This window comes from Marmota flaviventris, chromosome 6, assembly GCF_047511675.1.
Source record: "Marmota flaviventris isolate mMarFla1 chromosome 6, mMarFla1.hap1, whole genome shotgun sequence".
Lineage (NCBI taxonomy): Eukaryota > Metazoa > Chordata > Mammalia > Rodentia > Sciuridae > Marmota > Marmota flaviventris.
In genome coordinates, this window is record NC_092503.1 from 26732168 (window position 1) to 26760116 (window position 27949).

The 27949-nt window shown below is 39.5% G+C and overlaps 1 protein-coding gene across 1 annotated transcript; it reads left to right on the forward strand.

The window, feature by feature from the left end:
- The first annotated feature begins 1927 nt into the window (after positions 1 to 1927).
- On the forward strand, positions 1928 to 18472 carry Perp (p53 apoptosis effector related to PMP22). Its single transcript, XM_027938430.2, has 3 exons — positions 1928 to 2277; positions 12218 to 12358; positions 17026 to 18472. Exons 1-3 carry the CDS (start codon positions 2064 to 2066, stop codon positions 17250 to 17252), a joined length of 582 nt encoding a protein of 193 aa, XP_027794231.1. The 5' UTR covers positions 1928 to 2063; the 3' UTR covers positions 17253 to 18472.
- Positions 18473 to 27949: the final 9477 nt, after the last annotated feature.

Here is a 27949-nt window from a genome sequence, read left to right on the forward strand (position 1 = left end):
TGAAACTCTTATTTTGTGGAAAACCACTTTGCAATGATCAGTGTTCTATTTGATGTGTATAAACATGATTTTTCCTTAAAATATATATATTACTGCCAGGCAGGGTGGCACATGCCTGTAATCCCAGCGGCTTAGGCTGAGACAGATTGTGAGTTTAAAGCCAGCCTCAGCAACAGTGGGGTGCTAAGCAACTCAGTGAGACTATCTCTAAATAAAATACAAAGTAGGGCTGGGGATATGGCTCAGTGGAAGAGTGTCCCTGAGTTCAACCTCCAGTACCTGCCCCCCAAAAAAACCCCAAATATATTGCACATAGCTAATTAAACAAATATTTTTGTTACTTTTAAAATCTTCAGAACATAAATGTCACAATTTTCTTCACAAAATCTATAATGCATACAGGTAACTTTTTGCGGAATACCCTCTTGTGCTATTCTTTGAAAGTGAAAACACAAATTTTTATCAATGATAGTCTAATTTCGACTCTCACTGTACTAAGATACAGATAGCTGAGGTGTATCTGTGGCCTCTGAGGCATGGTCATCAAATTCCTTCTTAGGGCAACAGACTGCTTCCAAGGCATAGATGAAAATTAATATCCATTTATACCACACTGCCTCAAGTTGAAGTATTTAAAAAATAAAAGAGAAACTACTCAGTGTTTTTAAAAAAGGAAAAATAATTGCTCCTAATGAAAGTATATGAATTTGGTTTGTATAAATAAAACTTGGCTTATGTAAAATGCCTAGGGGGAGAATTTCATGTGGATTCAGACACTGATTTTCTCTGTACATTGATTTTATCCACCCTCAAAAATTGCCAGAGAACTGTCTAAAACAATAGTATTTGGTTCCTATTAAGAGTACCAAACTGAAGTACAGAGGGCTAAATTTGAGACATTAAGTACTTCTCATTTCTTTTATATTAAGTTAATACAAAACAAGGGATTCAGAAGAACTCTTTGAGGTAAGGGGTAAAGTGTGCCCCTCACTGGGTGTTTTAGTCACTTGCCCAAGGCCACCATGGCGCCACACTCTCAGAACTAGTTTCTCCTAATCCTGGCTCCGGGTTGCGGCCCCACCCTCTCCGCCACACCTGAGGAATAAGGGCTGTGGCAGAAGCTGGCTCAGGACGCTGAGTGGTGGGATTTTTGATGCTGGCCACATGCTGACATGTTTTTTTTTTTTTTTTTTGAGAGACAAAAGTGGGGTTTCAGTAGCTACAGGTTGTGTAAGAGATTGGACTGCAACAGAAATGACATAAAGTTATCTAAGGGAAACCAGACGCAGCGCTTCCAAGACTGAAGCCAATATCTGCTAAACTGCGTTCCTGCATGAAAGTCCCTGAGCTCCCCTGTTGACCCAGACTGGGTGCGAGACACCAGGCCACCCGGAAAACATGGCCTCTGCAGACTGGGAGCTCGCGACCCAGCGGGAAAAGCCCTGTAAACAGATGAGTCGGAAGGGAGCCACGGTCCAAGGTGCAAAGGTGGAGCCCGGGAGGAAGTGGCCACCTCTGCCTGCGCGGTCAGGGACGGGGTCCTGGGTTGGGGTGCGCAGGTCCTGACTCCTATAGGGGCGGGGACAGCGTTGACCCACAGGGACAGCTGGAACACCCAACTCAAACTGCTTCAAGCCCAAGTATCGCCCTGTTGACAGTCACACTAGTGTCGGACGACAGAGCCAAAGTGCGCAGCCCGTGCGCGCAGACAGACGTGCCGTCCAACTTCGGAACCACCGTGCTGGAGAGGGGCGGCCCCCTGCGTCCCCCCCGCGGGTTGAGGTCCCGCCGGGTGTAACCCGAGCCGGTCGGGTTGACCCGCTGCCCCGCCCTTGCCGCGCGCGCCCCGGGCCGGCCGGGCAGGTCGGGGCGGCGCGCTCTGAGTCACCGGAATCTAGGTGGGGCCCGCGCGCCGCGCCCTCGCGGCCAGCCCCGAGCGCCATCCTCCCGGGAGCCGCCTCCCCGCGGCCTCTTCCCTTTTGTCGTGGAGCCAGCGCTGGCGGGTCACTCTCCCCGCCGCCCGTGCTCCGCGCGCTCCTCTGCTCCGCGCCGCGATCGTAGACATGCTGCGCTGCGGCCTGGCCTGCGAGCGCTGCAGGTGGATCCTGCCCCTGCTCCTGCTCAGCGCCATCGCCTTCGACATCATCGCGCTGGCCGGCCGCGGCTGGCTGCAGTCGGACGACCACATCCAGACGTCCTCGCTGTGGTGGAGATGCTTCAGTGAGGGCGGCGGCAGCGGGTCCTACGAAGATGGCTGCCAGAGCCTCATGGACTACGGTGAGTGCCCACCGCCTCCTCCAGGAAGCCCTCGGGGCTGCGGCTTGGGGGCAGACACAGCGCGTCCGGAGCCCTAACGGGGTTCCAGGCGGTGGCTGCTTACAACAAAACAAAACTAAACTAAACCGAGGTTCTTGTATCCGATCTGAGCTAAAAGAAGCTGCTGTTCTGGATGTCCAAAGTCAGGTTCAAAACCGAAAGAAAATGGCCCTAGTTCAAACTATGCTTTTTCCCTGTAGGATTTGTCAATTACCTGCATAAGAAGATTCCAGCTGTTGTGGAGGTTTAGATGAGTAAATATAAAGAATAAAGTGTGCTTTCTTGGAGACCTACCGAAATTTCTTCCCACTCTCCTTCCTCTTCTGGTTCTTGTGGTTAAAATATTAAGTATTAAAATAGCGTGCCTTCCCTAAATAAGTGAATTCCTTAATTGGATTGAAGGGAAAGAAACTTTTTTTTCTACGAAGAAAGTCCTTTCTGGCAGTTTTAGCAAATTACGGTTTCAGTAGATACTTAAGTGTTTTACCTGTTGGGCTAGTTCTTGTTTGCTCTTGCTCTAGGGAGTGCCCTTTTGGCTTAAGCATTGGCATTGCTGTTTAGAATATTTATTTTAATCTGATTTGATATCCAAATAGCAAACTCATCATCTACATCAGCGAAGTGAAGGGAAGCAGAGTTGGCACATTTAATCCCTTGCAGATGGAGTGTTCTATTTTCCCAGGCTGGAGGAAGCCTCAGTACTTGACTGGTTAATGGACAATAGTTCTTTTAAGAAAAAGCATCTTCTTTTACAGGGGAATCTCTGCCCCCACCCCCAGGATAGATATGCATAACAGCTGGAGTCTATTGTGATTGGCATTGTGTAGGGAGTGGGGTCCTGTGGACATAGAAAGCTTGGTGCCAAATGAGACCTCACCATCTAAGTGATATAGTTTTAAAGAGGAAGAAAGCAGCCTTGCTTTTTTTTCTCCACTGACTTGACTCTTTTCCTGAAGGAGCCTACAGTTTCCAAACAAATCCTGTTCATTGGTGGTTCTGGGCCCTATTATCAGTGGCTAGGCCTAGCCTCACTCTTAGGGAATCATTTGGAAGTTCTCATGGTGGACTTTCCTGAAAAGGAGGCAGGGTTCCCACTAGGCAGGTAATAAAATGCAGAGACTGCAGGGAATTCCTGCTTTTCTTAAAGCTTCCCCACTCCCATCTGAAAACACATACACAAACACTTTGCCTGCTAAGGTTTGTATTATCACAAGTATTTTAGGGCTTTAAAGGGAATTAATTACTTTGAAATAATATAACTATCTTCTAGTTAAAATGCGTTCAAACTCAGTCTTCTGTAGGAGACTTGAGATCTGTTCAGGGTTTTTTTAAAAACAGATCTGGGTAGTTCTGAGGCCAAAGGCTCCTATGCAGACCCAAAGAACACTCAGTAATCCTCCACATATGAGGTAAGCTGGTAGAGCCATGTCCCACTCTTGTTGGGACATGATTTGGCCTGCTGGGCCCTGGCTGTGACTGCAACCCTCTTTTGAAACAGGCACAATGCCACTTTAATGTTTCTTGTTGGGCTGGGTGAGCTCACCTTTTAGGGTGCGGCTGTTTCAGCCTTAAGCTGATATAGTAGTCAGTGTATTGAAGGGAATAAGCAGGTTTTGTTTCTAGTTTGGTGGATTTTATTTCCTTTAGATAGAGAAGTCAGAAGCATTATCTTTTTTCATTGTAAAAAAAACACACCAGATCAAGAGATCAAGTGCATGGTTCCTTTGAATTTGCTACAGAAATTGCCCTTTGGAAAAGCTCAGTTTTCCAAGTGAATCTTGAAAAGTCTGTCACTACCTTCCTGATGCAGCACACCTTGTTTTCATAAATCAATAGTGGCTTTGACAACTCAATTGAGTTACTTCTGTCACCTTTGCAAAGATAGTGAAGTGTCAGTAATGGCTGTGGCTCAGGCCCTAGAATCACGCCACAAATCCAGGAATGGCTGTTGGCCATGGGAAGAAGACAGCTAGATATGAAGCCAACAGAGGGGTCCACCTCCCAGCACTGAGACAAAGATGAGCTTAAGTGCTTGTTCTTCCATCCGTCTCCTGCATGGACTGTTTGGCTAGTTTTGTCTCACAAGTGTAGAAATTGAGACTTCTGTGTTATAGGGTGATTATCTAGGCATCTATGAACTCTGTAGATTTTCACGTAGCTCTTTAAGGCCTCCTGAAAACAATGTTTACCTGAGATCACACTTTATCTTAAATACAGTTTGCAGTTACACACACTCTCACATGGGTACAAACATGCAGCAGGTCGTGTAAAACAGATCACCATGGGTGGCTTTGACCAAAGTGATACCTCAGTATAGAGAACTGAGTATGACCATTTTTAAAAAAACTTGATGTGGAGTAGGAAGTAAGTATCCCGATTACCATTGTTAACTGTTAAGAAAGTAGACCTTTTCATTACTGTGTTTGACCAGCTCTTTCATTAGGTGTAAATATGTTCTTTTTGTGGTAAAGACACAGGTTATTTCTGGAAAGTATTGGCAATAATACTAAAGAACATGAATGTTTTTGTAAAGGCAAATAGTTCCTTAGCACTACAAATATGAAAAACAGAACACTATTCTTCATTGTTGGTGTTTAAAAAAAAAAAATTTCAGATGAGCAAGTTATCTCATTTTTCCTTGTAAATGAGTCAAATTATATTCTGAATATTATCTTTTACATTATGGTAATAGCTAAATTAAAGCCTAGCTTAACGGATATTTATTTGAATTTTTTGATTTGTATATGTCAAGAGGGAAAAGAAAATCGAGGTTTACGACTGAAATGGTCATCCAAAGTCACCTAAAAATAAAATGTGAGATTCAGCTTGAATGTGCATTCAATACATAGTGTTCCTGAGCTGCCAGCACCTTTCTAGTTTTAAGGACAAATTAATCAGGAATATAGTCTAAGCATTGGCTATAGAGATTTCAAATCGGGGCAGGCTCTAGCTTGTCAGTTTGGAGAATAATGGGTGTGAGCAATGAAACAGAGGAATAGAAAAGAAAGTGGAGAGTTGTTACCTGGAGTCTGAACTCAGAAATGCAGAGCCTCATTTTAAATTAATCAATTAATTAATTTTTGGTACTGGGGAGTGAACCCAGGGACGCTTGGCCACTGAGCCACATCCCCGGTCTTTTTTATTTTTTGTTTTGAGACAGGATCTTGCTAAGTTGCTAAGGCTGGCTTTGAACTTGCAGTCCTCCTGCCTCAGACTCCCAAGTCTCTGGGAGGTCAGGCATATGCCACTGTGCCTGGCCAGAGCCTCATTTTCCCCAAAGTTACCCTTTGAATACAACCAGATACATCCAGTGTTTTTCACAAGAAATCCCTCTTGGAAAACTCAAAGAACCAGAATTTATATGAAACAATTTTAGATCATTAAATCCTATGGTTCTCAAAAGTATAGAAAATGAGAATAATAATTATGAACTCAATAGTTTACATCAGGCCAAATTCAACTTACAGGATTTCATTTTGAGATTATACTCTGTGGCTTTTGGGGGAGCGTGTCGGGGTAACAGACACGCTCTTTATTCTTTATTCACATTCTTATTTTATGACATTAGACATTAGTGGGCAGATGACTCTTTGTATTTCTTCACATGTGTGTGTGTTCACGTCCTTACACAACAGATTAAAAAGTTGGCCACTCTGTAGTTTAAATATATACTGATTTTGGGAGTCTTAAAGTCTAACTAGTCTTATAGGCTGGTCTAGTGTATTGCTTCTCTTAGCAGTTGCTACCCCAGAAAGCCACAGTCCCTTTCCTGTGACCTAACTTGTCTCTGCCGTGTCAAGTCACAGACTCCTGGACTGTTAGAATTAAAGTGCATCCAGTTCAAGCGCTGGACAAAGCCCCATGCTCCTTAACTTCAGCTGATGAGCAGGTTCCTTTTATTTGGCAACTTCAATCTGTTCCCTGACTGATGCTATTTGTTTACAAACACCCCATCTCACACCGACGGAGCTGGAATGTGCTTCCCTGGATTTCTGCTTTCCAGTTTCTTTCTTCCTTCGGACAGATTTTAAATATTTAAGAATAGATCCCCAATTCATTGCTAATTCTCTTGTCTTCAAAGTAAAAAATCTCATGTTCACTTCTTCCTGTGTAGGAGGGCTTGCTCGTTCACTGATTAGATGAAAGAAGACCATAACGTGGTGGAGTAGGGTAGCTCTGTAAGAGCACAGTGGTAACTAAGTAGTCACTGCCTGGCCCAGTTTCAGGAGAAAATGTGGAGCATGTGAAGAATCTCACACCAGCTGTGGAATGCTGGCCCCTGTGGTTCTCCCTGCAGTTCTCTGCTGAACTATTCCTTGCAGGATGGCGGCATCTTCCTAGGTAGATTTGTTTTGTGTTTGCAAGTACACTCTGTTGTCCTGAATTTTTGCCACTCCAGGTGTTACTTACCAGTAGCATCAGCAGGATCTGGGAGGTTTAGTGCCACATCCACCTACTGAATCAGAATCTGCATTAACAACTTCTCCTTTTGAGTTTCGGAAGCACTGGCCAAGTCACTACAGATGACCTCCTCATTGACTCTGCAAAAGAGTGTTTTGGAGTATAGTATCTACTCATGTTTATTTATGGATAGGTAGGACCTTTTACTTTTTTAACTATGATTTCAATTCTGCCTGAATGTGGCATAAAGAACCTCATAGAAACAATATGAAGATATCTGACAAAAACTCAGCTCAGGTCCCCTCGGTGGGGCCTTTGCTATTACTAATAGACGAATCCTTCATTCTGAAAAGGGAAGAAATCCTGGTTGGGTGACATTGGTGTCCTGGAGCAAGGAGAAGGGCACTGATGGTTTCAGTCCATTTGGTGTCCATGTAAAACACCTGAAGAATTCAGCAAATCCATGAAAGAAGCACTCACTTGGGGGGAAATAGTAGTACATGGTCTCCAAAATATCACCAGCCACATTAAATATATTAGCAATGTTCTCCTTGTTTTAAGATAAGCATCTCCCCCACCCCTGCCAAACAGTAGTTTATCATTTCTAGTTTGATCCTCAAGGTTTTTGTTTAGTTTTACCTTTTTCTTATCCGTTGTCCTTGCTAGTCTTTTCCTACCCATCTCTGCTTTGTAACATGTGTTCTCCTGTATAATTTCTGGAGAAAAATATAGAATGCTTCCTCATACAAACAACAACAACAACGACAATAAAACCTTAGAAACACTTCCCAGGAAAACTCCAGTTTCATTAGTGGCCACTGAATAGTTTTCATGCTCTTGATTAAATGTTGGATTTTGGCAGGTAATAGCAAAGTTTGATGATAAGCTGTTGTTCATCCATTTTATTTGAAAGTAGATTTATTATGCTGGTTTCTTTGACAACATAATCTTCTCCAAGTGGTACTTACTAAATCAACTTAGGACATAGAGTACATATATAAACCAAATTGGTGTTCCCTTGAGGAAACAAAACAAACAAAAATTCCTAGGCAGAAACACAGCATCTATTTCCCTGGAGTGCTGCTGGCTTTTGTTGTCTTAATTCGGGGGCTAACAACTGACAGTGAGAACCCTCCCTGGTACCACATGCGTGCAATTAAGAAAGGCCTTAAAATCTGGAGTAATAAAATAGTAATGAAGGACAGACTTGTGTTCCGAAAAGATAAGATGAAGACTGCATTTGAAGAACTACAGGCCATCTGTTAAATCATAAAAGAAGTTTAGATTTAGGACCCATTTTAAAAATTGATATTTTCCCATTAGGGTTGGTAATGTGGTGTAATTTAGATCATATAAGAAATATGAATAGTTCCAAAAGGGCTGGCTAAATTTATAGATATTGGGCTTAGTCTGGACAGCTGAGTCAAAATTTACTTAGGATAAATACACTTAACTTTTTACAAAATGTATACTGTGGAGAACAGCCCTGCTCTAAGCCTGTAGGACTGATGATTCCCTTCTCAGAACACTGGGTCTCAAGCAGCCTGCTCAGACCTGGTATGGTCCATCTGATCATTTTTCATCAAGTCACGGACGTGGGAAGCAACTTGCCTTACGTGGAGAGGTCTGTCATTCCTCAGTGAGGACCTTTAAAACCATGCCAAGATTTCTGTCTAAATGATAGTTAAATGATTCAATGTGGGTGTTTCCATGCTGTAAGGAGCAGGTTTTACACGTTCTACAACCAAGGTGGCCTTTCCCAAGACAAAATGTTGCTTTATTTCCATTTCGATTTTCTTTAGACTCAGCACTTTAAATAATCAAGACATTAACTGAATTAATAGGAACAGTTTCTCAAAATGGTCCAGTTTGTATGGATGTCCACTTGTTGGCATAAGGCTGGGTGAATTAGCTTACTGTTTCTTTTATTTAATTCCTTTCAAGTACCTGAAACTAAGCATAAATTATACTTCAGTTAAAATGTGGGAGGAAGCAGCAATCACAATAATCTGTGTTAATTTTACTCAAATAACCAGGTAGAATCATTTTTTATTTTATAGCAGTATTACACATAACTTATTTAGCCAGACTTTTAAAGCATGGATCTGTGAGTAGAAAACTTTGGTTATTGAAATGGGTTCCTCATGAGGATGTTTTTCCTGTACTATCGAAAGCTCCCCTCTGCCCCGCAGAGTATTTCATTATGTCTGCAGTCCTCCACATGCACATGGAATTGCAGAGTATCGAATTTATGAACTCATGCAGGGAAAAGTAAATCTTTGCTCATTTGAATTTAATGATTGGATTTGTTTTTTGGTTCGGGTGGTACTGGGGATTGAATTTAGGGGCACTCAGCCACTGAGCCACAACTCCAGCTCTATTTTGTATTTTATTTAGAGACAGGATTTCATGGAGTTGCTTAACACCTCTCTTTTGCTGAGTCTGGCTTTTCGTGATCCTCCTGCCTCAGCCTCCTTAGCAGCTGGGATTACAGGCATGCGCCACCACCCTGGGCACAATTGGATTTAATTAAACTCAATGGCTGGCAATAACCACACACTCAAAAATCTATAGAAATGAGACTATAATTGACAGAGGGGTGCATACTGAAATTTCTGGGCTCCTTTTTGGTAGTGCTATTCTATTCTATGGGGAGTTTAAGTATGAATCTTAGTTGTTCTCTAACTCTAGTATAGATATAAGAAACACGGTACTACCAAAATGCGATTCCATCTCTGATTCAGTTAAGTCTGGAGGGAGGTGCCGGAATCTCCATGTTAATTGAACACCACTGATTAAAACGACAGTATGGTCTATGGGCTACACTCTGAGGCGGTCTAGTTAATTAATGCTCCTTCTAAAACATGGTCCCTTCTCTCTTAAAAGTTTCCATATTTGAAGGACAAGGCAAAAGTGAGGAAAAAAAATCACATTTTGGTTTTATTCACTTCTATTATAAAATCAATTGGACTTTCCTATGTTGATCTTATCCCCCAAATCTCTCACTGATCTGACAAAGATGAGCAAAAGGATTTAGAAGGAAGTAATAAAAACCATAAATATAAAAGTGGGTCTAATCATCCTCATCTCAGCCCCTCCTGAGTGGTGCTATTAAGGTGGAATTTGTGGGAAAACAATATTTCTGAGACATATAAAATGTTTATTTTTCCTAATAATCTGTTATATCTCAGTCATTCTTGTCTCTAGAGGAAGCCCTGGAGGGAGTGTGGAAACTGGAGAATGTAGCGGAGGAATTTAGCCCTGATTTGTTTCATGTTAAATAATGAAAGTTGTAATAGGTGAAGATAGGAAATGAACTAGATGGCTGAGGAACAGTCTATGGGATGGTGCAGAACTGTACAAATATAGAATAAAATAAAAACTTGAGTCCTGGAGAAAAGCCATAGAAACAGAGGAGGGTCTTTGTGAGCAGTGAGTGACCTCTGGGGAGCTGGTGATTTGCACACAGCAGCACTCATCCTTACATGAACCTTGCAATAAGCATTTTTTGCTGAGTGACATCTGAGTTAAGGCTTGAGGGAGGTAAAGTCATTCAGGCAACAGTGAGAAGAGTGAGGAGACTAGCATGAAGCTAACAGGTGGCAGATGCAAGGTGTAAACGAGGTCTAGCTGGCTCCAAAGCCCCTGTCTTTCCTACTGGCCCATATCTTTGACTTGGAGCACCCAAATGACCTAGAATTGAGGGAGAATGTTGTCTGCTGTGCAGTGTGTTAGAGAGTAGAAGTAAAACCAGGGCAAAGGGCAAATGAGTTTCCTTTTCAAATGCAATAATGAATAATAGGTTAAGAACATGTTCTTCCAATAACAGATGAAAGGGTAAACAAAACATGGACTATCCATATGATAGAATATTATTCAACCACCAAAAGGAAGAAAATACTGATTCATGGTGTAACATGGATGAACTCTTGAAAAAACTACCAGGCTTAGTGAAAGAAGCCAAGGCTACAGGGCATATGATCCTGGGAAATGTCCAGAATAAGTGCATTTAGATTAGTGGTTCCAGAGGCTGGGGAAGAGGGTACTGGGAAGTGATGGCTCACAGGTACAGGGTTTCTTTTTGGGGTGATAAAAATTCTCTGCAATTATAGTGGTGATTCTTTCACAACCCTGTGAATATAGTGAAAACTATGAAGCTGTACCTTTTAAAAGAGTGCATTTTATGGCATCTAAATTGTATCTAAAAAAATTATGTTTTGGATTCAGACAAGTTGGAAATCTAACTGTCTATACCATTTACTAGCCATGTGACTGTGTGCTGGTTATCTGAACTCTTAAAGCCCAAGTAAATCTTCGTTTCTAAACTAGAACTGAAACTGTTGTGAGCCTAAGAAGTTGGGAGATGTCAGTGAGTTAGCACGTGTCCTAAATGCTAGTTTTCAAGCTCTAGACCCAAGGTTGTATGCAAAAAGCATTTAGAAATCAGTTCTGGTGGAGTGACTGGAATTGTAGACTGGAGTTGTCTGTATGTATATCATGGATGGGTTTCTTATATGAGGGGCCCATGTAAGTTCCTCAAACCTAGAACTCATCCTGATTCTCTTTCTAGGGCCAAGATCAATAATTAAGAACTCCTGGGCTGGGGTTGTGGCTCAGTGGTAGAGCGCTCGCCTAGCATGCACAAGGCACTGGGTTCAATCCTCAGCACCACATAAATGTAAAATAAAGATATTGTGTCCACCTAAAACTAAAAAATAAATATTAAAAATAATAATAATAATTAAGAACTCCTGTGCAATAAATTCTGAATACTTCAGAATGGAAAAATTTAGTCAGAAATTTAGCAAGGTGGTTTGCTACCAAACTTGTAGAATGATGGCTTTTCTTTCATTGTTTTATTTAGCATCTCTGCCTAGTTATAAAGATATATTATCAGTTATTATTTTTGCATGAAACCAAACATTAATAGAAAACAAAGACCCTTAAAGGTATTTGAAACATTTCCTACAAAATTTGTAATTTAAATTGTCTAATACCAAGAATGTTTAGTCTGATCATGTTGTGTTAGAGCTTGGTTAAGCCTTTTAAATAGATCTACCTATATGGCAAATTTATTTCATAAGAAACAGTTTAAAGAAGCGAAACTTCCATTTCAGAGATGTAAACATTTATCCCAAAACTGAGGGGAGTAAACATTTCCCAAGTCTCAACAGATGAACAGTCTGTATATTTGAATTGCCTCATCTTCCCTTGAAATGTGAAGGTACTTAAGTATTGTGAAACGAAAACTGACCCTCCACACAAAATTTGCTAGTAGAAAGAAAAAACAAAACCCTACAGATAATTTTTTTTTTTAATTTTAGGTGGACACAGTACCTTTATTTTATTTTTACATGGCGCTGAGGATTGAACCCAGTGCCTCACATGAGAAGCAAGTGCTCTACCACTGACCTACAACCCTAGCCCCCTACTGATATCTGATAAGCAGTTTTTAAATTTGACATGTCTGCCTGATTAATTTGTTTCCCTTTTCTTGCAGCGTGGGGAAGAGCCGCGGCCGCCATGCTCTTCTGTGGCTTTATCATACTGGTCATCTGTTTCATCCTCTCCTTCTTCGCACTCTGTGGACCTCAAATGCTTGTCTTCCTGAGAGTGATTGGAGGCCTCCTTGCTCTGGCTGGTAAGACTGGGTGGCAGCAATTTTTCCTTTATATCTACAATGGACGTCAATAGATCATGTTCCTTCTACCAGGAAGATCCTTGATAATTATGGTTTCTGATCTATTCTTGGAAATAGCTCACCAACAGAGGATTCCTTTCCTCTTGTGCCTTCGACAGTATTTTATGCTTCCCACTCCAGTGACCAAGTTATTCTGTGTGTGCCCCTCTCTCTCCTAGTGGCTCCATCCACTGGTACCTACCTACCCAAGGGACCAGAGCCATATTCCTCTGGAAGTATAATGGTTTTTAGAGTGGTCCCTAGTCCTGGCCTCCTGTGAGCCCTGTGCTGAGGAGACCTGAGTGTCCCTGTATCATTTCACTTATTGAAAGAATTTTGTGACTTTGTGATATGGTGGGTCATGAAAGGGTTTTCTGCACTGAGGTGGGGAGGGACCATATCTAGAATCCACAGCATAGAGCTTGTGCTAGGGGAGATTCAGACATAGGTAATATGAAGAAATCCAGTTCTGCAGGTGGGTAGGGCTCAGAGTGGACCTTTAATAGTGGAATAGTATGTCATATAGTAAAAATATAGGAATTTAGGAACAAGAACTATTTGAAATTTTAGTCAGGCACCTATCAAAGGGGCAAGACCTCAGCTGCAGAACTAGATTCAGATGCAAAACTGGATTTTCTGAGGAGGAGAAAAAACAAGGTGCTAAAAAGAGCAAAACCAGGCCACAGGCTACAGATATCAACCAAGGCTCACAGGACCAAAGCAGACTGCAGACCTGGGGACAAATACAACGTTAGCAGATAGTCTTGGAAGCTGGTGGATAGCCTTGTCTCTAAGACTGAACATGAGCCAGGAGGAAGACCACTGTATGCTGAGATCAGTTGAGTTTGCAGAGCTTAGGGCCACACAAATGAGGAGTGAGAAGGCTTGGCTGAGAGGAAGGAGCAGCATCAGAGAATGACCAGTGCAGTCCTGGCCCAGCCTTTCCATTGGACATTTGAAAATTTCTCTTATTTGAAAAACAAAAGCTTACTCTGTGCTTCTCATATTTCAAAGTTTGCTTTTTGAAAAATATTTTAAAAATCAGAAATAACTTGGAATCACAAAAGATATGAAGAGCCTTGTTGAAACCTCCACTTCTGTGTGGCTTTTCATAGTTCAAATTTATGAAAGCTCATCACAGGAACATATTTAATTTGTCATCCTTTCCTTTCCCATGTCATAGAAGGCTAGATGGTTATCTGCTTAAGTTGCTATTAGGAACAACATGCTAGGATATTAACCTTAATTGAAGAATCCTAGTGAATTCTATGTGACCCACAAGATCACTGCTAGGTATGCATTCAAAAGAATTAAAAATTAAAAAGATACACATTTGTAACCACGGGCATAGCATTATTCCCAATAACCAAAAGATGAAGCAAAGTATTCATCAACATATGAATGGCCACACAAAATGTGATATATAGACACATTGAGCATTTTGGTCATAAAAAGGAATGAAAATTTGATCGTGTTACAAAATGATGTACCCTGAAAACATTATGCCATGTGAAATAAGCCAGACATAGAAGGACAAAATATCACTCCATTTACATAAGTACCTAGATAAGGCAAGTTCATAGAGACAGGAAATAGAATAGATGTTTCCAGGGACTGTGAGTGGGGAACTAGGAGCTATTTTTTTTTTTTTTTTATTATTGGATATGGAGTGCATGTGAGGATGGTGAAAAAGTTTTGGGTATAGATAGTGGTGATGGTTACACAAAGTTACACAGGGTTGTGAGTATACTCAATGCCACTGAATTAAACACTTATAAATAGTAAAAGTGATATATATTATGCTATGTATATTTTACCATGATAAAAAATATCCTAGGAAAACTCCTTCAACCATTGCTTTGTCTCAGCATTAAAACAATAAGGTCAAGTAATGGCTGTCCAAGCTTAACAAGGTAGCATGTATAGAAAATTAGTTCTAGTGCTCAACAGGTTTATAGCTGAAATGTCCTGCTTAACCTGTGTTCCCATATTATAATTTAATATTTATCCCTTCCTTTAAGGTTCGACAAGGAAATGTATATAGAAGAATAAAAGGTCTAGACATCTCAATGCATTTTTGGTGGTGATAATGTTGAATAATGTTTACTTGTTTTTAAGGATATATTTCACAGCAAAAGTTATTTTTAATTTATATATAGTATGGTTAAAATCAGAAAAGTTGAACACTGATATAATTTACATTTTGCAGAAATTCATCCAAATCATTATAAGAACTTTATGTATAATGAACCAATCAATATCTAACATTTATTACTAGAAAACAATATTTAACATTTATTTAACAACATTTAACATTTATTACTAGGAAAATCAGAGGTCAGTATAGAGAAGGATTACTTTTGTGTGTCTTATACAATATTTTGCAGTGAGTGAAGGACAAGCTTAACTAGTAGCTTTGCTATTTAGAGTATATAAGAAGTCAAGAAATATTTTTTTTAAGGTCTGCATCATGATTGACCTTCATAAAAGTGCCAGAGAAGAAAAACATTTTAATTGAGTTGAAAAATAGAAGCAGCAAATCAAGATATGGGAACATCTACTGCCTTTCTAAAAAAAAAAAAAAAAAGAGAACTTTGTGCACTTGGGGGCACATCTGTGGAGCTAGTAGAATAAAATTAAGATAATGAAAAACCTGGTGGTGAGGATTAGATATTCCCTGCTGTGTTCCTAGGCACAGCCAGTTGGTGCCTGCTCTTGAGAGCAGTGTCTTAATGGGCTAAAATCCGTTCCTGCCCTTGGACTTGGCAGTACACATGAGAGACACATTAAGCACATCAAGGCAAAACATAACTTAGCATGTAAATACTGTTATAGTTTTGTAAAATCTTGCATTTTCTTTGTAGACTCCAAATGTAGATTCTAAAAACTTATGCCAATAAGTTTTAAGCAACTTTAAATATGATGCTTAATCATAATTAATGCTGTGATTTTTACAACACAGCATTCAGAACTCTTTTTTTTTTTTTGAGAAGACATAAATTTTTATTGAAAGGATGGTGGAGTGAAATATTGAAGTCAAGAATGAATAAGTGGGGGCTGGGGATGTGGCTAAGTGGTAGAATGCCTGCCTAGTATGTGTGAGGCACTGGATTAAATCCTCAGCACCACATAAAAATAAAATAAAGATATTGTGTCCACCTACAACTAAAAAATATATATTAAAAAAGAATGAAAAAGTACAGATCATTACTGAGTCTAGAGAAATAAAAATGGATTTTCAGGGAGTACTATAAACAGCAATAACTTAGTGTTTTAGTTAGCTTTTCTTCATTGTGACAAATATACCTGAGAAGAACAATTTAGAGGAGCAAAAGTTTATTTGGTCTCATAGTTTAGAGGTTCCATTTAGGTGGCTCAACTGTAGCTCTGTGCCCAAGGCAGATATTATGGCAAAGGGCAAAGCAGAGGTAAGCAGCTCAGAACATGGCAATCAGGAAGGAGAGAGAGAGAGAGAGAGAGAGAGAGAGAGAGAGAGAGAGAGAGAGAGAGAGAGAGAGAGAGATCGCACACCACTAAACAAGGATAAAATATAAACTCTAAGGGCAAGTACCTAGGGATCTACCTTCTCCAGCCACATCCTACCTGTGTACAGTTACCACCCAGACAATCCATATAGTGGATTAATCTACCAATTAGTTCACAATTCTCATAATCTAATCATTTCTTTTTTAAATACTAAAAGGTAGCTATCCTTAATTAATATATGTATTTTTTTCTTATTTTTTCTTTTTAGATATGCATGACAGTGGAATGTATTTTAACATATTATACATACATGGAGTATAACTTATTCTAATTAGGACCCCCATTCTTGTAGTTGAACGTGATGTGGAGTTACACTGGTTGTGTATTCATATATGAACATGGGAAAGTTATTTCCAATTCATTCAGAACTCTTTTTGACATAGGTTTTCCTTTCACATCCTCTCTTGTCCTTCCCTAAAGCATGCTGGTTATTCCCTTTTTTTATTCTTTCTTTTCCTCCAACCTGGGGTGCTATTCCCTGTTGCCCTCTGTCTCTGTATTACTCTTCACCTTCTCTATGGGATTTTCTGGTGATTCTCCACATTGATCATTACCACCATGGCTTCATTGTTTTATTTAGTCATTCACTAAAAACCAAATGAATTTTCCAATGATACATTAGTTAATATTAATATTGAATCATATATGTGTATGCATGTGTGTATATATGTATGGATATATGTAATTTTTGCTAACCCTGAATATATTAACTGTATTTGGCACAGGAAACATGAAGATGAAAAAAAAAAAAGACTTCTTTACCACTCTGCTTTCTATTATACAACACAAACATACAGTAGGAGAACAATATGTGCAATATAAAGTGATTCTCTTACTGTGTTCTGTCTGTATTTCATATAGTCATTATATATGTGTCAAGCTCTTCGGTGCCAGGTGTCTCTTATTAGCCAATATGGTTTTTGGCTCATAGTTAACTACACTCCTTCATCCACTTCATGTTTTAGGTGGATTTAACACATATTTAAAGTCAGAAACTTGGTGGGAAGGAGTAATCTGTTCTGTGCATTCATTCATTCATGTCTGCAAGCATTAATACTCCGGTATTCTTTTCTTTCCTTCAGCTGTGTTCCAGATCATCTCTCTGGTAATCTACCCTGTGAAGTACACCCAGACCTTCAACCTTCATGCCAACATAGCTGTCACTTACATCTACAACTGGGCCTATGGCTTCGGGTGGGCAGCCACGATCATCCTGATTGGCTGCGCCTTCTTCTTCTGCTGTCTCCCCAACTACGAAGATGACCTGCTGGGCAACGCCAAGCCCAGGTACTTCTACACGTCTGCCTGATGTGGGCAAGGAGTGAAAGAAAGCCCTGCTGCTGACATGGACCAGAGGAGGACGCTTTTCTCCAGCCCACTTGGAAGCTATGATTTGGTTGCGTTCCTATGATTAAACTAGACAAAAGTGCTAAAATAATTCGGGAGAAAAAATTTTTTAAATAGTGTGTACTTTCATATTCATCTTTTATATGTTTTGTGGAATACAAAAGGCTTGTTTTGCTAGTTATTAATGCAGTATTTCCTTATATCTGTCTATAACATGCTGCATTTGTAAACGAATATAAACACAAACTTAATAAGGTGAGAAGGAGATGGCTTCTAAGATTTAATGGTCTGATCAAGTTTTGTTTTTCCCATATAGAATGGACTGTTTCTATAAGGGTTAAGGAATAGAGGGAGATGTTGGTAAAAATTATCAGTGACCAAATCTTCAGAATAAAAGCAAAACAAAAAATACTTTTTCAAGTCTTCAGCTATTCAAAGAAGCAAAATAATTTCCTAGGGGCTATCATTTGTAAGAATTTCTAATTAATGTCCTGAATAGTTGCTTCTTTGCTAAGCTTTGCCTTAACTTGATGTGTTATACAGGAAAGTATTGTTTCATGGGTAAAACAGGTTTTAGTATAAAGACCTCTTTAAGTAGTGAAATGTTGAGATGAAAATTTCTCTTTTAAAGTAGTTTATAGAGTTAGGGTGTGGGAAAATGCTATATTAATACATCTATACTTGTTTTGTGTCTATGTGTTCAGTTCCAATGTAGACTGGACTAAAAGGTGGACCAGGTCTAATTCACTCTGATTGATGGATCTGATTAGGTCATGTTGTGAAGCCTTAGGAGGCTGTCGCTATCACAAAAGTGCCATTGAAACAGCCCAGGAAGAAGAAGTGGCTTGGATTTTTCATTTTGGGTTTAACTGGGCTGTAATCATATAGACACAGCTCTGATAGATTTTAACTGTAATAAAAACCAACATATAGTTAAAAACCTGGTATCCCTTGGTAAACAGACTTAAAATGTCTGATGTAAAACATACAACAGGAGAACACAGGATGTGAGTTTCTCTAAGTATATATTGGCTAAATTATTGGGGGGGTTTTAAACCATTTTTACTGACATAATGATAACCAACTCATTTTATATATCAAATTATTGTTTTGTAAGTTGCAGCACAAGCAATTGCAGTTTTCATTGTGAGTTTTTCCCAATAAACCAGGTTTCAAATCTTTTGTCTAGTTTGCACTTTTTATTTTTTGGTTGTTGTTGCTAATTAGCTATTTTGGGGAAGGGAATTTTTTAAAAAAATGCTGTGAGTGGGTAAGAACATTAGATAAAATGAAAAGTTGCTTTTTCTCAGTTTTAGGATTCTTGCTTCTTTTAGGTGTTCAATTATAATTTTTGAAATATTAATGAATCTAGCAGTCTACTCTCTGAGCTTTTCCCTCAATGAACGAACAACTCATGCACTGATATCAGACAACATTTTATCCAGTGCTTCTAGCAAAAGGAAACTGACTAAAATTTCTGGTAGGTTCTGATACCCAGGGAAGATTTGTGTGGGTGAGCTGAAGATTCAGATGACCCTCTCCCATCATCTGTGCACAGCCTCTTCCTTGGGGTGGGTCCTCTTCCATTCAGGAAGAGTAGGTAGTGGTCTACTTCTTTTCCTTGCCTATCTTGCATTCAATAGTTTTTTCCACCATAAGTCATAAATTTTTCTACAATGGTGTATGTAAGTAAGAAGAGGGGCTTCAAAGTGACAGGTGGAAGAATGGGTACTCTCTGCTTCTGTTGACCAGTTGATCCTTGGCAGTAAATTTTCCTCTTATACCTTTCAAATGATGAGAAAACCATTTTCCATCATAAATTTTAAGGAATATGGTGTGATTATGTATGACAAATTTTTGTTTTAAAACTTGACTATTCTTTGACTGCTAGTTAACTTAAAATGGTAATTAATAATGTCAAAACTACCATCTGCCAAAATAACAGCACAGCTAACTCATGAAGATAATGGATACCTACAGAGCAGGAAAACTTCCTGTTACACATGAAAATGACTCAGATCACAAGCTTCTCTAAAACACACTTTTGTCTTTGAATTTTTCTCTTCCAACTTTCCTCTTCCCCTCTTCAGTCAATAACACACTGTATCTTAATGGCGTACACTATGGAAAAATACAACTTCCTGGGGCCAATGGAAGATCTGGGACAAGATACACTATCATTACTTTGCTGAAATGTTCCATTTCCTTTAGCCCTGTTCAAGGGCAGAATCCCTCTATTCCTTGTTGGTCCAGAGTCACCAGGACAGATACTTTAATGTCCTGAAATTCCTGAGAATTCCAGAAATAATGAAGAATTTGAAAAAACCACCTAAAGACTAACTGGGCATTGTATGAGATTTCCCATGGTCAAGCTGAGGTTGCTTTGTTCCTCTAATTAACATTGAGTCCCCACCCTTTAAATAAGCAGGTCTAAGTTCCCAAACAATTATCTCGCATTGGCACTATAGTAGTTAGATATGCTAAGTGCCATTTGCTATTGAATGTAACAAAGAAGTAATACATCAAGGTCTCTCAGTGGTCACGTGGGAAGTTGTGGAATATATGTAATTAATTTTAGCCTCAAAATTGTATCATGCAAGACTGACTACAAAATTTGGTAGGCTTTCCTCTTTTAAGGAAATTAAAGCAATGGGAGAAGATAGCCACCGTAATTTAATTGCGTTGTTTTTTCTACAAACTTCTGCTGAAAGACATTCTTACTAATGTAATAAGCTCAGACGCATAATTGACTTGCATAGTTTTTCTAGGCTGACCTGAAAGAATGCATCTTAGTCTCATCCCAACTTTGGCTCTTGCTAGTTGTACAGGATTGGGCAGGTTATGTCCCTGAGGGTCTCAGTATTCTTACCTAAAATGATTGCCGAATCAGACCTTTTTGGTCAAAGTCTGAGATTTTGAGTACTTGTGTATTTGCTCGTTTTATAATCCACTCAATCCTGGGAAAGGGAAAAAGGATAAAAAGAAGCAATTTTTTTGTGTTTTTTTTTTTTTTTTCAAATTGTTTTTCATAATAGAGAAAATGATTAAAATCACCTTAATATCGTGATGGAATTTTTTCTCTAATAAAAATCAAAGAATATTGGGGCTGGGATTGTGGCTCAGCAGTAGAGCGCTTGCCTAGCAAGGGTGGGACCCGGGTTCGATTCTCAGCACCACATAAAAATAAAAGGCATTGTGTTGTGTCCATCTACAAAAAAGATTCTCTCTCTCTCTCTCTCTCAAAAAAAAAAAAAAAAAAAAAATCGAAGAATATTCCTTGAGGTGGAAGAGCTGCTAAATAAGTAACTATAAACTCGATCAAAAGCACCTAGAGCCAAGTAAAACAACGACTTTATTGTATTCCAGGGAGCTGCCAATTCAAGATGGTGGAGTGGACTCTATTAAACATGTCTCTTCTGAACAGCAGAGCAAAAATTATAGAACAGTAAACAGGAAGGAAAAGATCTATAACAGAAGAGGGATCCATAAGCTAATCAAAGATTTTTGTCAAATTTCTGAAACAAGAAAAATGAGTGACATTGTTCATAGCCCAGGGAAATTCCACCCTCAACAAACCCAAGTCTGTAGGGAAGGGACAGCTGTGATTCTTGGTAAGTGCCAAAGGGGTGCTCTGCTTGGAGTTGGTAGGGGAGAGAGCAGGAATGGAAGGGAGGAGGGTGAGAATTGAGGGGTGTGTTTAGAGGTCTCCTGTCTCAGTCATTTGCCAGTAGGCCTGACCTGGGACAGTAGGTCTAGGTCTTTCTCAGGTAAAACCCAGAGGTGAAGATCAGGCTGACTAACAGATGCTCTGTCCTAAAGGCTTCTCATGTACTACCCTGTATAAGCCTCTCCTTGACCCTCTCATATGGATTCAATTATTCTTACTTGTTCAGAGAAGAAATGGAATCACAGGAACATGAAATGACAAGGACAGTAATAATGTATGGCGTTGGGCAGGGTTTGGTACAGTAGGGTGTGGCACGGTATTGGCACTGTTCCCTGGCCTGCCTTCCCTCCTTGTGTTGGTTTGGGTTCCTCAATCTCTTCTATTTCACCCTCCAAGGAGGTTTCTACCTGGCTAGTGTGTTTGGAACATCTTATTATGGAGAAGTATGGGTCAGGGGAAGGGCCAAAAGTGGGAGCAGGCCTGTGTGAGTCTGACCATCTGTGGAGAGGTGGGGGTGAGTGAGGCAGCTGAAGTCAATGAAGGGGATAAAAAAAACCTTTAAAAATCTACCTCCAGGAGCTACGTACTTAACTGCACTGTGTTTAAGAAACAGTTCCCATTGTTTGAGAATGACTTTTCATTATCACCTGTCTACTTTTGGAGCGCTTCTCTGTGATTGGACCACGTGAGTCATTACTTTGTAAGCATTACACATATAAGTCCATTTCCAAACCATCTCTGGGTGTGGTTGAAACAAGAGTGTCTGGTCTCGATTTGGAGACCTGATGAGTAGAGCTTCTTAAATAAAACTGCAGTATAGCTTTCTTAAGTATTTACTGTTAGCTTTTCATAAATAAATGCTTTTGATGTTATATTATATGTTCCTAATGAAGTTCAACTTAGTTTCAGACATTAGAATCATCCATGTACTGTATAAAATTTTGTGAATATTAATTATGGTATTCTGAAGTTTGTGTTGCTTAAAGAAATATCCTGTGGCCACAGATGAAACCAAGTACACAGATATAGGTACAGCACATCCAATTCTTTTGGCTTAGGTGATATTATAGAAGATACCTGATCAGAAGTAGAAATGTAATGATGCATTTCATGCATCATTGTGTTAACTCTTTCATCCAAGTACTCCAAGCAGAGGAAAATGAATGCATAACCCTCATATTAAAATTTTTTTTCCTGCAAATTATTTTTTATTAGTTGTTCAAAACATTACATAGCTCTTGACATATCATATTTCATACATTTGATTCAAGTGGGTTATGAACTCCCATTTTTCCCCCGTATACAGATTGCAGAATCACATCGGTTACATATCCACGTTTTTACATACTGCCATACTATTGTCTGTTGTATTCTACTGTCTTTCCTATCCTCTACTATCCCCCCTCCCCTCCCCTCCCCTCCCATCTTCTCTCTCTACCCCATCTACTGTACTTCATTTTTCTCCCTTGTTTTTCCCCCCTTTCCCTTCACCTCCTCTTATATGTAATTTTGTATAACGATGAGGGTCTCCTTCCATTTACATGCAATTTCCCTTTTCTCTCCCTTTCCCTCCCACTTCTCCTCCCTGTTTAATGTTTATCTTCTTCTCATGCTCTTCCTCCCTGCTCTGTTCTTAATTGCTCTCCTTATATCAAAGATGACATTTGGCATTTATATATTAAATTTTTTATACAATGTCTACTCTGAAATATAGCCTGGCTTGTTTTAAAATAAACATGTTTTAAAGTTCATCATTTAACCCTTGAGTCCCACCCTACAAATCTTTAGAACAGAGGAGATGTGGCCAAAGCCTTTCACATCTGGGAAGGACACTGTCTTCTTAGGTACTCCTCCTGACATCTTGACTTTAATTTAGGTGGAACATACATGACATACATGCAGACATTTGTAATAGTCCTCTAGTACCTAATTCTCTTCTAAAGAGAAGAATTCAAAGTATTGTCAGGAAAATCATAGCAGGAATCAATTTTGAAATCCCTTTGGAGTAATTTCAATTACTATGAAAAAAGAATGTCTCGACACCAGAATATTTCATTCAAACATGCAGAGAGGTTGTCACAGAAATGCTTCCAGTGCTCAGCGAGGGGCAGGAGCAGATGGAGGAGAGGAATTGGGGTGAATGGATTCAGTTCCAATTCCCCATCTTAAACTGCTTCTTCATTTCCTCACTCTTGGTGCAATAGTTATTTTTGCACCAGATTTTTAAAGACAGGTCTACTGGGGTCAAAATTTGCTTTATCTTATTGCTGTAAAGTGGTTTTGGATTTTAGAATTTCTGTAGACTTGCTGGGCTTGAGATCAAGGTTTGATCTTGATACTTTTACTTTCTAAGACAATTCTTAGGTGAGCTTGGCAAGCCTGGATCCAGAGTACAGACATTGTTCCCAAATTTCAAAATTCTGGGAAGTATCTAGGTGTGTGTTCTGGGTGTGGCAGAGATGAGTATAGTGCATGTCAGGTGTGGGAAAAGACAGGCAAAAGAGAAACTAAAGGAGGTTCATATCCAGTCATGTCTCCTTAGAAATAAATAGGAAAACTCCGAAGTGTGTGTGTGTGTGTGTGTGTGTGTGTGTGTGTGTGTGTGTGAGAGAGAGAGAGAGAGAGAGAGAGAGAGAGAGAGAGAGAGAGAGAGAGAGAGATAGATAGTTCTCTGGTGAAGAAATGGAATCTTGTTGATTTAATGGCATAAGATTGTGCTAGCGATAATGAATCATAATAGACAGTTGTGTAGTGTTTTGCCCAGCCAGTTTTTCCAGTTCAAAGACACGGATAATTAACCAGCTATTAGCAACTGGTTTTGATTAAGTTACTTTTAAGAAAGAATACTTAGACTTGAGATTGAAACTTTGAATTTAATTACTGAAAGTAAATTGCTGAATGAGACTCTGAAAGCAAGTTCTATGTGAAAATTCTGTATTCCTGTTCTTTTTTTTTTTTTCCCTTTTCTATTCTGGTTATTTTAATTTAATTCTTAAATTAAAAAAAATTTAAATTTAATTCTTAAATTAAAATTCCACAGTGAAAATTTATATTTCCAAATGCTACTCCACCCAGTATCTAAAGTCAATAAATACTTCAATGCCTGACCCTTTCTCAAGGAAATGGAAAAAATAATAATCTGGTTTCAGGGCAGATAGAGATGACTGATGAAAATTGAAGTACATTTAGGAAGTTGGCATTTGCCATGTCATAAGAATAAAATAGTCTTTTAAGATATATGTTTTTTAGAAATTGGATGCAACAATATTAGAGACACTGACATGATAAAATGAATTCCTGGCAGATCCTTAACAAAAATAAATGCTTTTTGTATCAGAATAGCACATTAGCCACAGAGAACAGATACCTCCTGCTCCTCACTCTGGAGTGATTGTCCAGGTAGAGGGGCTGTGACGTAGTAGACCTGATTCTTCCTTTGGGTTGATGCAGCCTCCTACCAAGAGCACCCAAGGATGGGTTCTGGGTACCTGTGTACAGAATACAGCCCCACACACCTACCAGTCAGCTCTGGCTGTGGGATAGGACATCCAGACTCCACAGTGGGTCTGTCCTCAGTGCAAAGAGAAACTTTGGAAGGGCTGAAAATTACTGGGATCATTTTTAGTAAGTCAGTTGAGTCTCTTCCTCTTCTCTCCCCCACATTCCCAGCTCACTTTCCTTGAATTCTCTTCTCTGAGGTTCAGAAATGGAGGCATCTCTCACCGTGGGTATCACGCTCTCCAATTTATGACTCTGATGGGGAAAGTCAACATCTGGAAACATTGCAAATTAAGATCTAAGCCAAGTCAAATGATATTTGGCTTTTCCTGTTCATTATATGCTATAAACACACAGGAATGCATGATGAACTATACCATATTAAAAAAATGAAACGTCACTCTGAAGTTCCTCCACTCAGAAAGTTACTTTGGTGCTTCTTGCCTGCACAGACTATCAAAAGGCTTCAACTGTAACTGGCTAATTATTAACCAAATTGCACAGTGGGGTTTCTGGGAATCTCTCAGGGAGTGTCCCCTTTGAGTTTTGTTTAAAGGCTCCAGCCTCAACCCATGGTAAAGCTGAGGTGCTAGAAGGAAAGCCACTTCCGGAGGAGAGCTTGCTTCCAACCCTCTATCTGTCATCTCAGCAGCTTGTGTGGCACCAAGGGGTTATGTATAAAGCAAGTCCAGTTGTTCATGTTCTTTTATTTTTTTGTTCTAAGAAGAGGTTAGCAATACATTTTGTGTAACCCTAGGGCTGCTTTTGGAAATAGAGGAAGAATGGGAGAATGTTAAACACAAGGAAACCTTGGGTTCTCACCAAGGATAGCCTGGTTCTACTATCTATTAGCAGGTAGTCAGTGAGATAGGCTTTTTTGAGGCCCTGTGTTTATTTTGGTAACAGTCATGTTTTTCTCAACCTTTGGGATGAGTCATCACAGGCTGAATTAGGACTGGCAGACAAGGGCAGGCAAATTCTAAAACACAGAACTTTCTCTGAAACACCAATTGACACTCAACAAAGTTCTCAAAATAGCCAAAATGCTAACTCAAAGAAGTTTCGTATGGCTCATATTCCATGCCAAGTTGGCAGTTAGACATAGATGTCTCATTTATAGGAGTTAACTGATAAGAAGCATCATTTTCTTTTGCATTCTACAAATGCCTATAAGACTTCAGTAAAAAAAAAAAAAGCCACCATATAGAATTATGATCTAGTATTTTCAGTTCAAGAAAAATATCAGATTTTCCCTAGAAAAATGTATACCAAAGACACCCCCCCCAAAAAAAATCCATGCTTCTGATGTTAATAGGTGTTACTCAAAACAATTCTATGCTAAGGAATAAAATGATATCAATAATATCTTCCATTTGTTACTCCTTTACTATTTGCCAGGCTTATTTCACTTGATCTTAACCAATCCCACTGGGTACATTATTATTGTCATTTTAGAGTTAGGGATTCCAAAGTATAGGGAGGTTAGAGACTTTCAAAGTAAATATGGGGCCATGAAATGATACCTGTCGGCCACAGTCCACCACTGCTGGCTTGCTCAGATCATTTCTGCCCCACAATCATGAGGCTCTGATGGAAATGTCTCAATGCAGCTGTGGGCCATTGTCTCTAATGTTCAATTAAAAAATGAAGGGTTAGCAAAACCAAATATGATCCCCACAGAGACAGCTGTTGCTAAGTCTTTAATTAATCTTTTATAACAGCAACGACACCCCCTTGTGATAATCAAGGTCAATTAATCCCTGCTGGCCATGAGGAACCCAAAATGACCAGAGGCAGTAGCTTTAAGTTCAGCGGAACCCTTATTATGCCCCCTAGTTAATGTATTTCTGCCATAATTACAGACTAGTTCTGGAGGCATACATTTCCCCAAATAAGACACTGGGGGTAATGATACAGCTCTGAGTTGGTCCCCAGCTCTAAAGGTTGTTGTCTGGGAGCTGATTCCTTAGCTGAGGTGGTTTCATGTTTTATTAGTCTAACAGCTTCTGGGAGATGTAGTATAAGAAAAGGCCAGTGGATCTCATGGCAGTGTGGTAATCGTTGCAACTTTGCCTCCCTTAGTTTAAGAAAACACACAGGATCTCATGCCAACAACTCAAGAATACTGTTAAGTCCTTGGAGAATGGGGTTTGTGGATATAGCCAATGCAAAACCTTACCACTACCCACTTCAGGGCTCCAGTGGAGCCAGAGAATGACGCTGATTTCAGTTAATAGGAGAAATGTGTATATAAAGCATGTAAGTTTAACGTATGACACAGGAGCCCTCATAAGGACAAATAGACCCAGGGAGCTGGGGAAACCTAAATACTTTTATGCTAGGTTAAAGAAAGAAGGGAAATTATGGAAAAGTTACTAAACCACCTGAGGAGGCTAAAGGAAGGTACGAATTATTTTAACAAGGTTTGCTTGCACCAAATTTTCTTGGCTCTAACTTCTTCTCAGGAATGTTTCTCTTTTCCTGGTACAGGGAGAACATCTTTCAGGGGAGTTTTTAATCTCCTGTTTTCAAGAAGAAAAAGGAAGATTGGAACATCTGCTGTTTTTCAAGTGCCTTTAACTCAAAATAATTCTTAGGCCAAAGTGGCATATTTTGGGGGAGTATATTCCACCAAACTTTACAGAGGCAACAGGAACAGGGAAAGGAAATTGAGATAATTTGGACCCTGACAGGATAAAGTACTATGCTCTCCAGAATTAAAGAATCTGATGAAATCAACTTGTCTCCGGGTGGGTGGCCTTCAGGCCTACCTCCAACATGTTGGAGATTTCGTTCCATTCCACCACAAAATGTTATCATCGTAATTAAACAAGTTGCACCAATGTTTTGGTTTCCCAGTACATATAGAAGCTACACTACACTGTAGTCTATGAAGTGTGCAACAGCATTATATCTAAAAGGACAATGCATATACCTTAATTTAAAATACCCTACAGGGTTCAGTGGTAGAGCGCTTGCCTACCATGCATGAGAATCTGGGTTCAATCCCTAGAACCATAAAAAAAAGTTTTAAGAAAATACTTCATTACGAAAAAGGCTAATAATAAACTGAGCCATTAGTAAGTCACTTTTTTTCTTTTTGGCTCATGGAGATTCTTGCCTCAATGTGGATGGCTGCTCACTGATCCGGGTGGTGGTTGCTGAGGGTTGGGGGGTAGCTGTGGCAATTTCTTACGATAACAATAAAGCTTGCTATGTCAGTCGATTCCTCCCTTTCATGAAACTTTTTTCTGTAGCAGCTATAATAATAAAACCTGCATTGGTACTGGCATAAAAAGAACCATGTAGACCAATGGTACAGAAGACACAGATACAATCATCTGATCTTTGACAAAAGTGCCAAAAACATACATTGGAGAAAAGACAGTCTTTTAAACAAATGGTGCTGGGAAAACTGGTTATCCATATGTAGAAGATTGAAACTAGACCCTTATCTCTCACCCTGCACAAATATCAACTTGAAATGGATCACA

What these genes read in the sequence shown, in the direction of transcription:
- Perp (XM_027938430.2), top strand. Translation starts at nt 2,064, where the DNA reads ATGCTGCGCTGCGGCCTGGCCTGCGAGCGCTGCAGGTGGATCCTGCCC. An exon ending in CCAGAGCCTCATGGACTACG is followed by an intron (nt 2,278 to 12,217) that starts GTGAGTGCCCAC and finishes CTTTTCTTGCAG; the next exon opens with CGTGGGGAAGAGCCGCGGCC. An exon ending in AGGCCTCCTTGCTCTGGCTG is followed by an intron (nt 12,359 to 17,025) that starts GTAAGACTGGGT and finishes TCTTTCCTTCAG; the next exon opens with CTGTGTTCCAGATCATCTCT.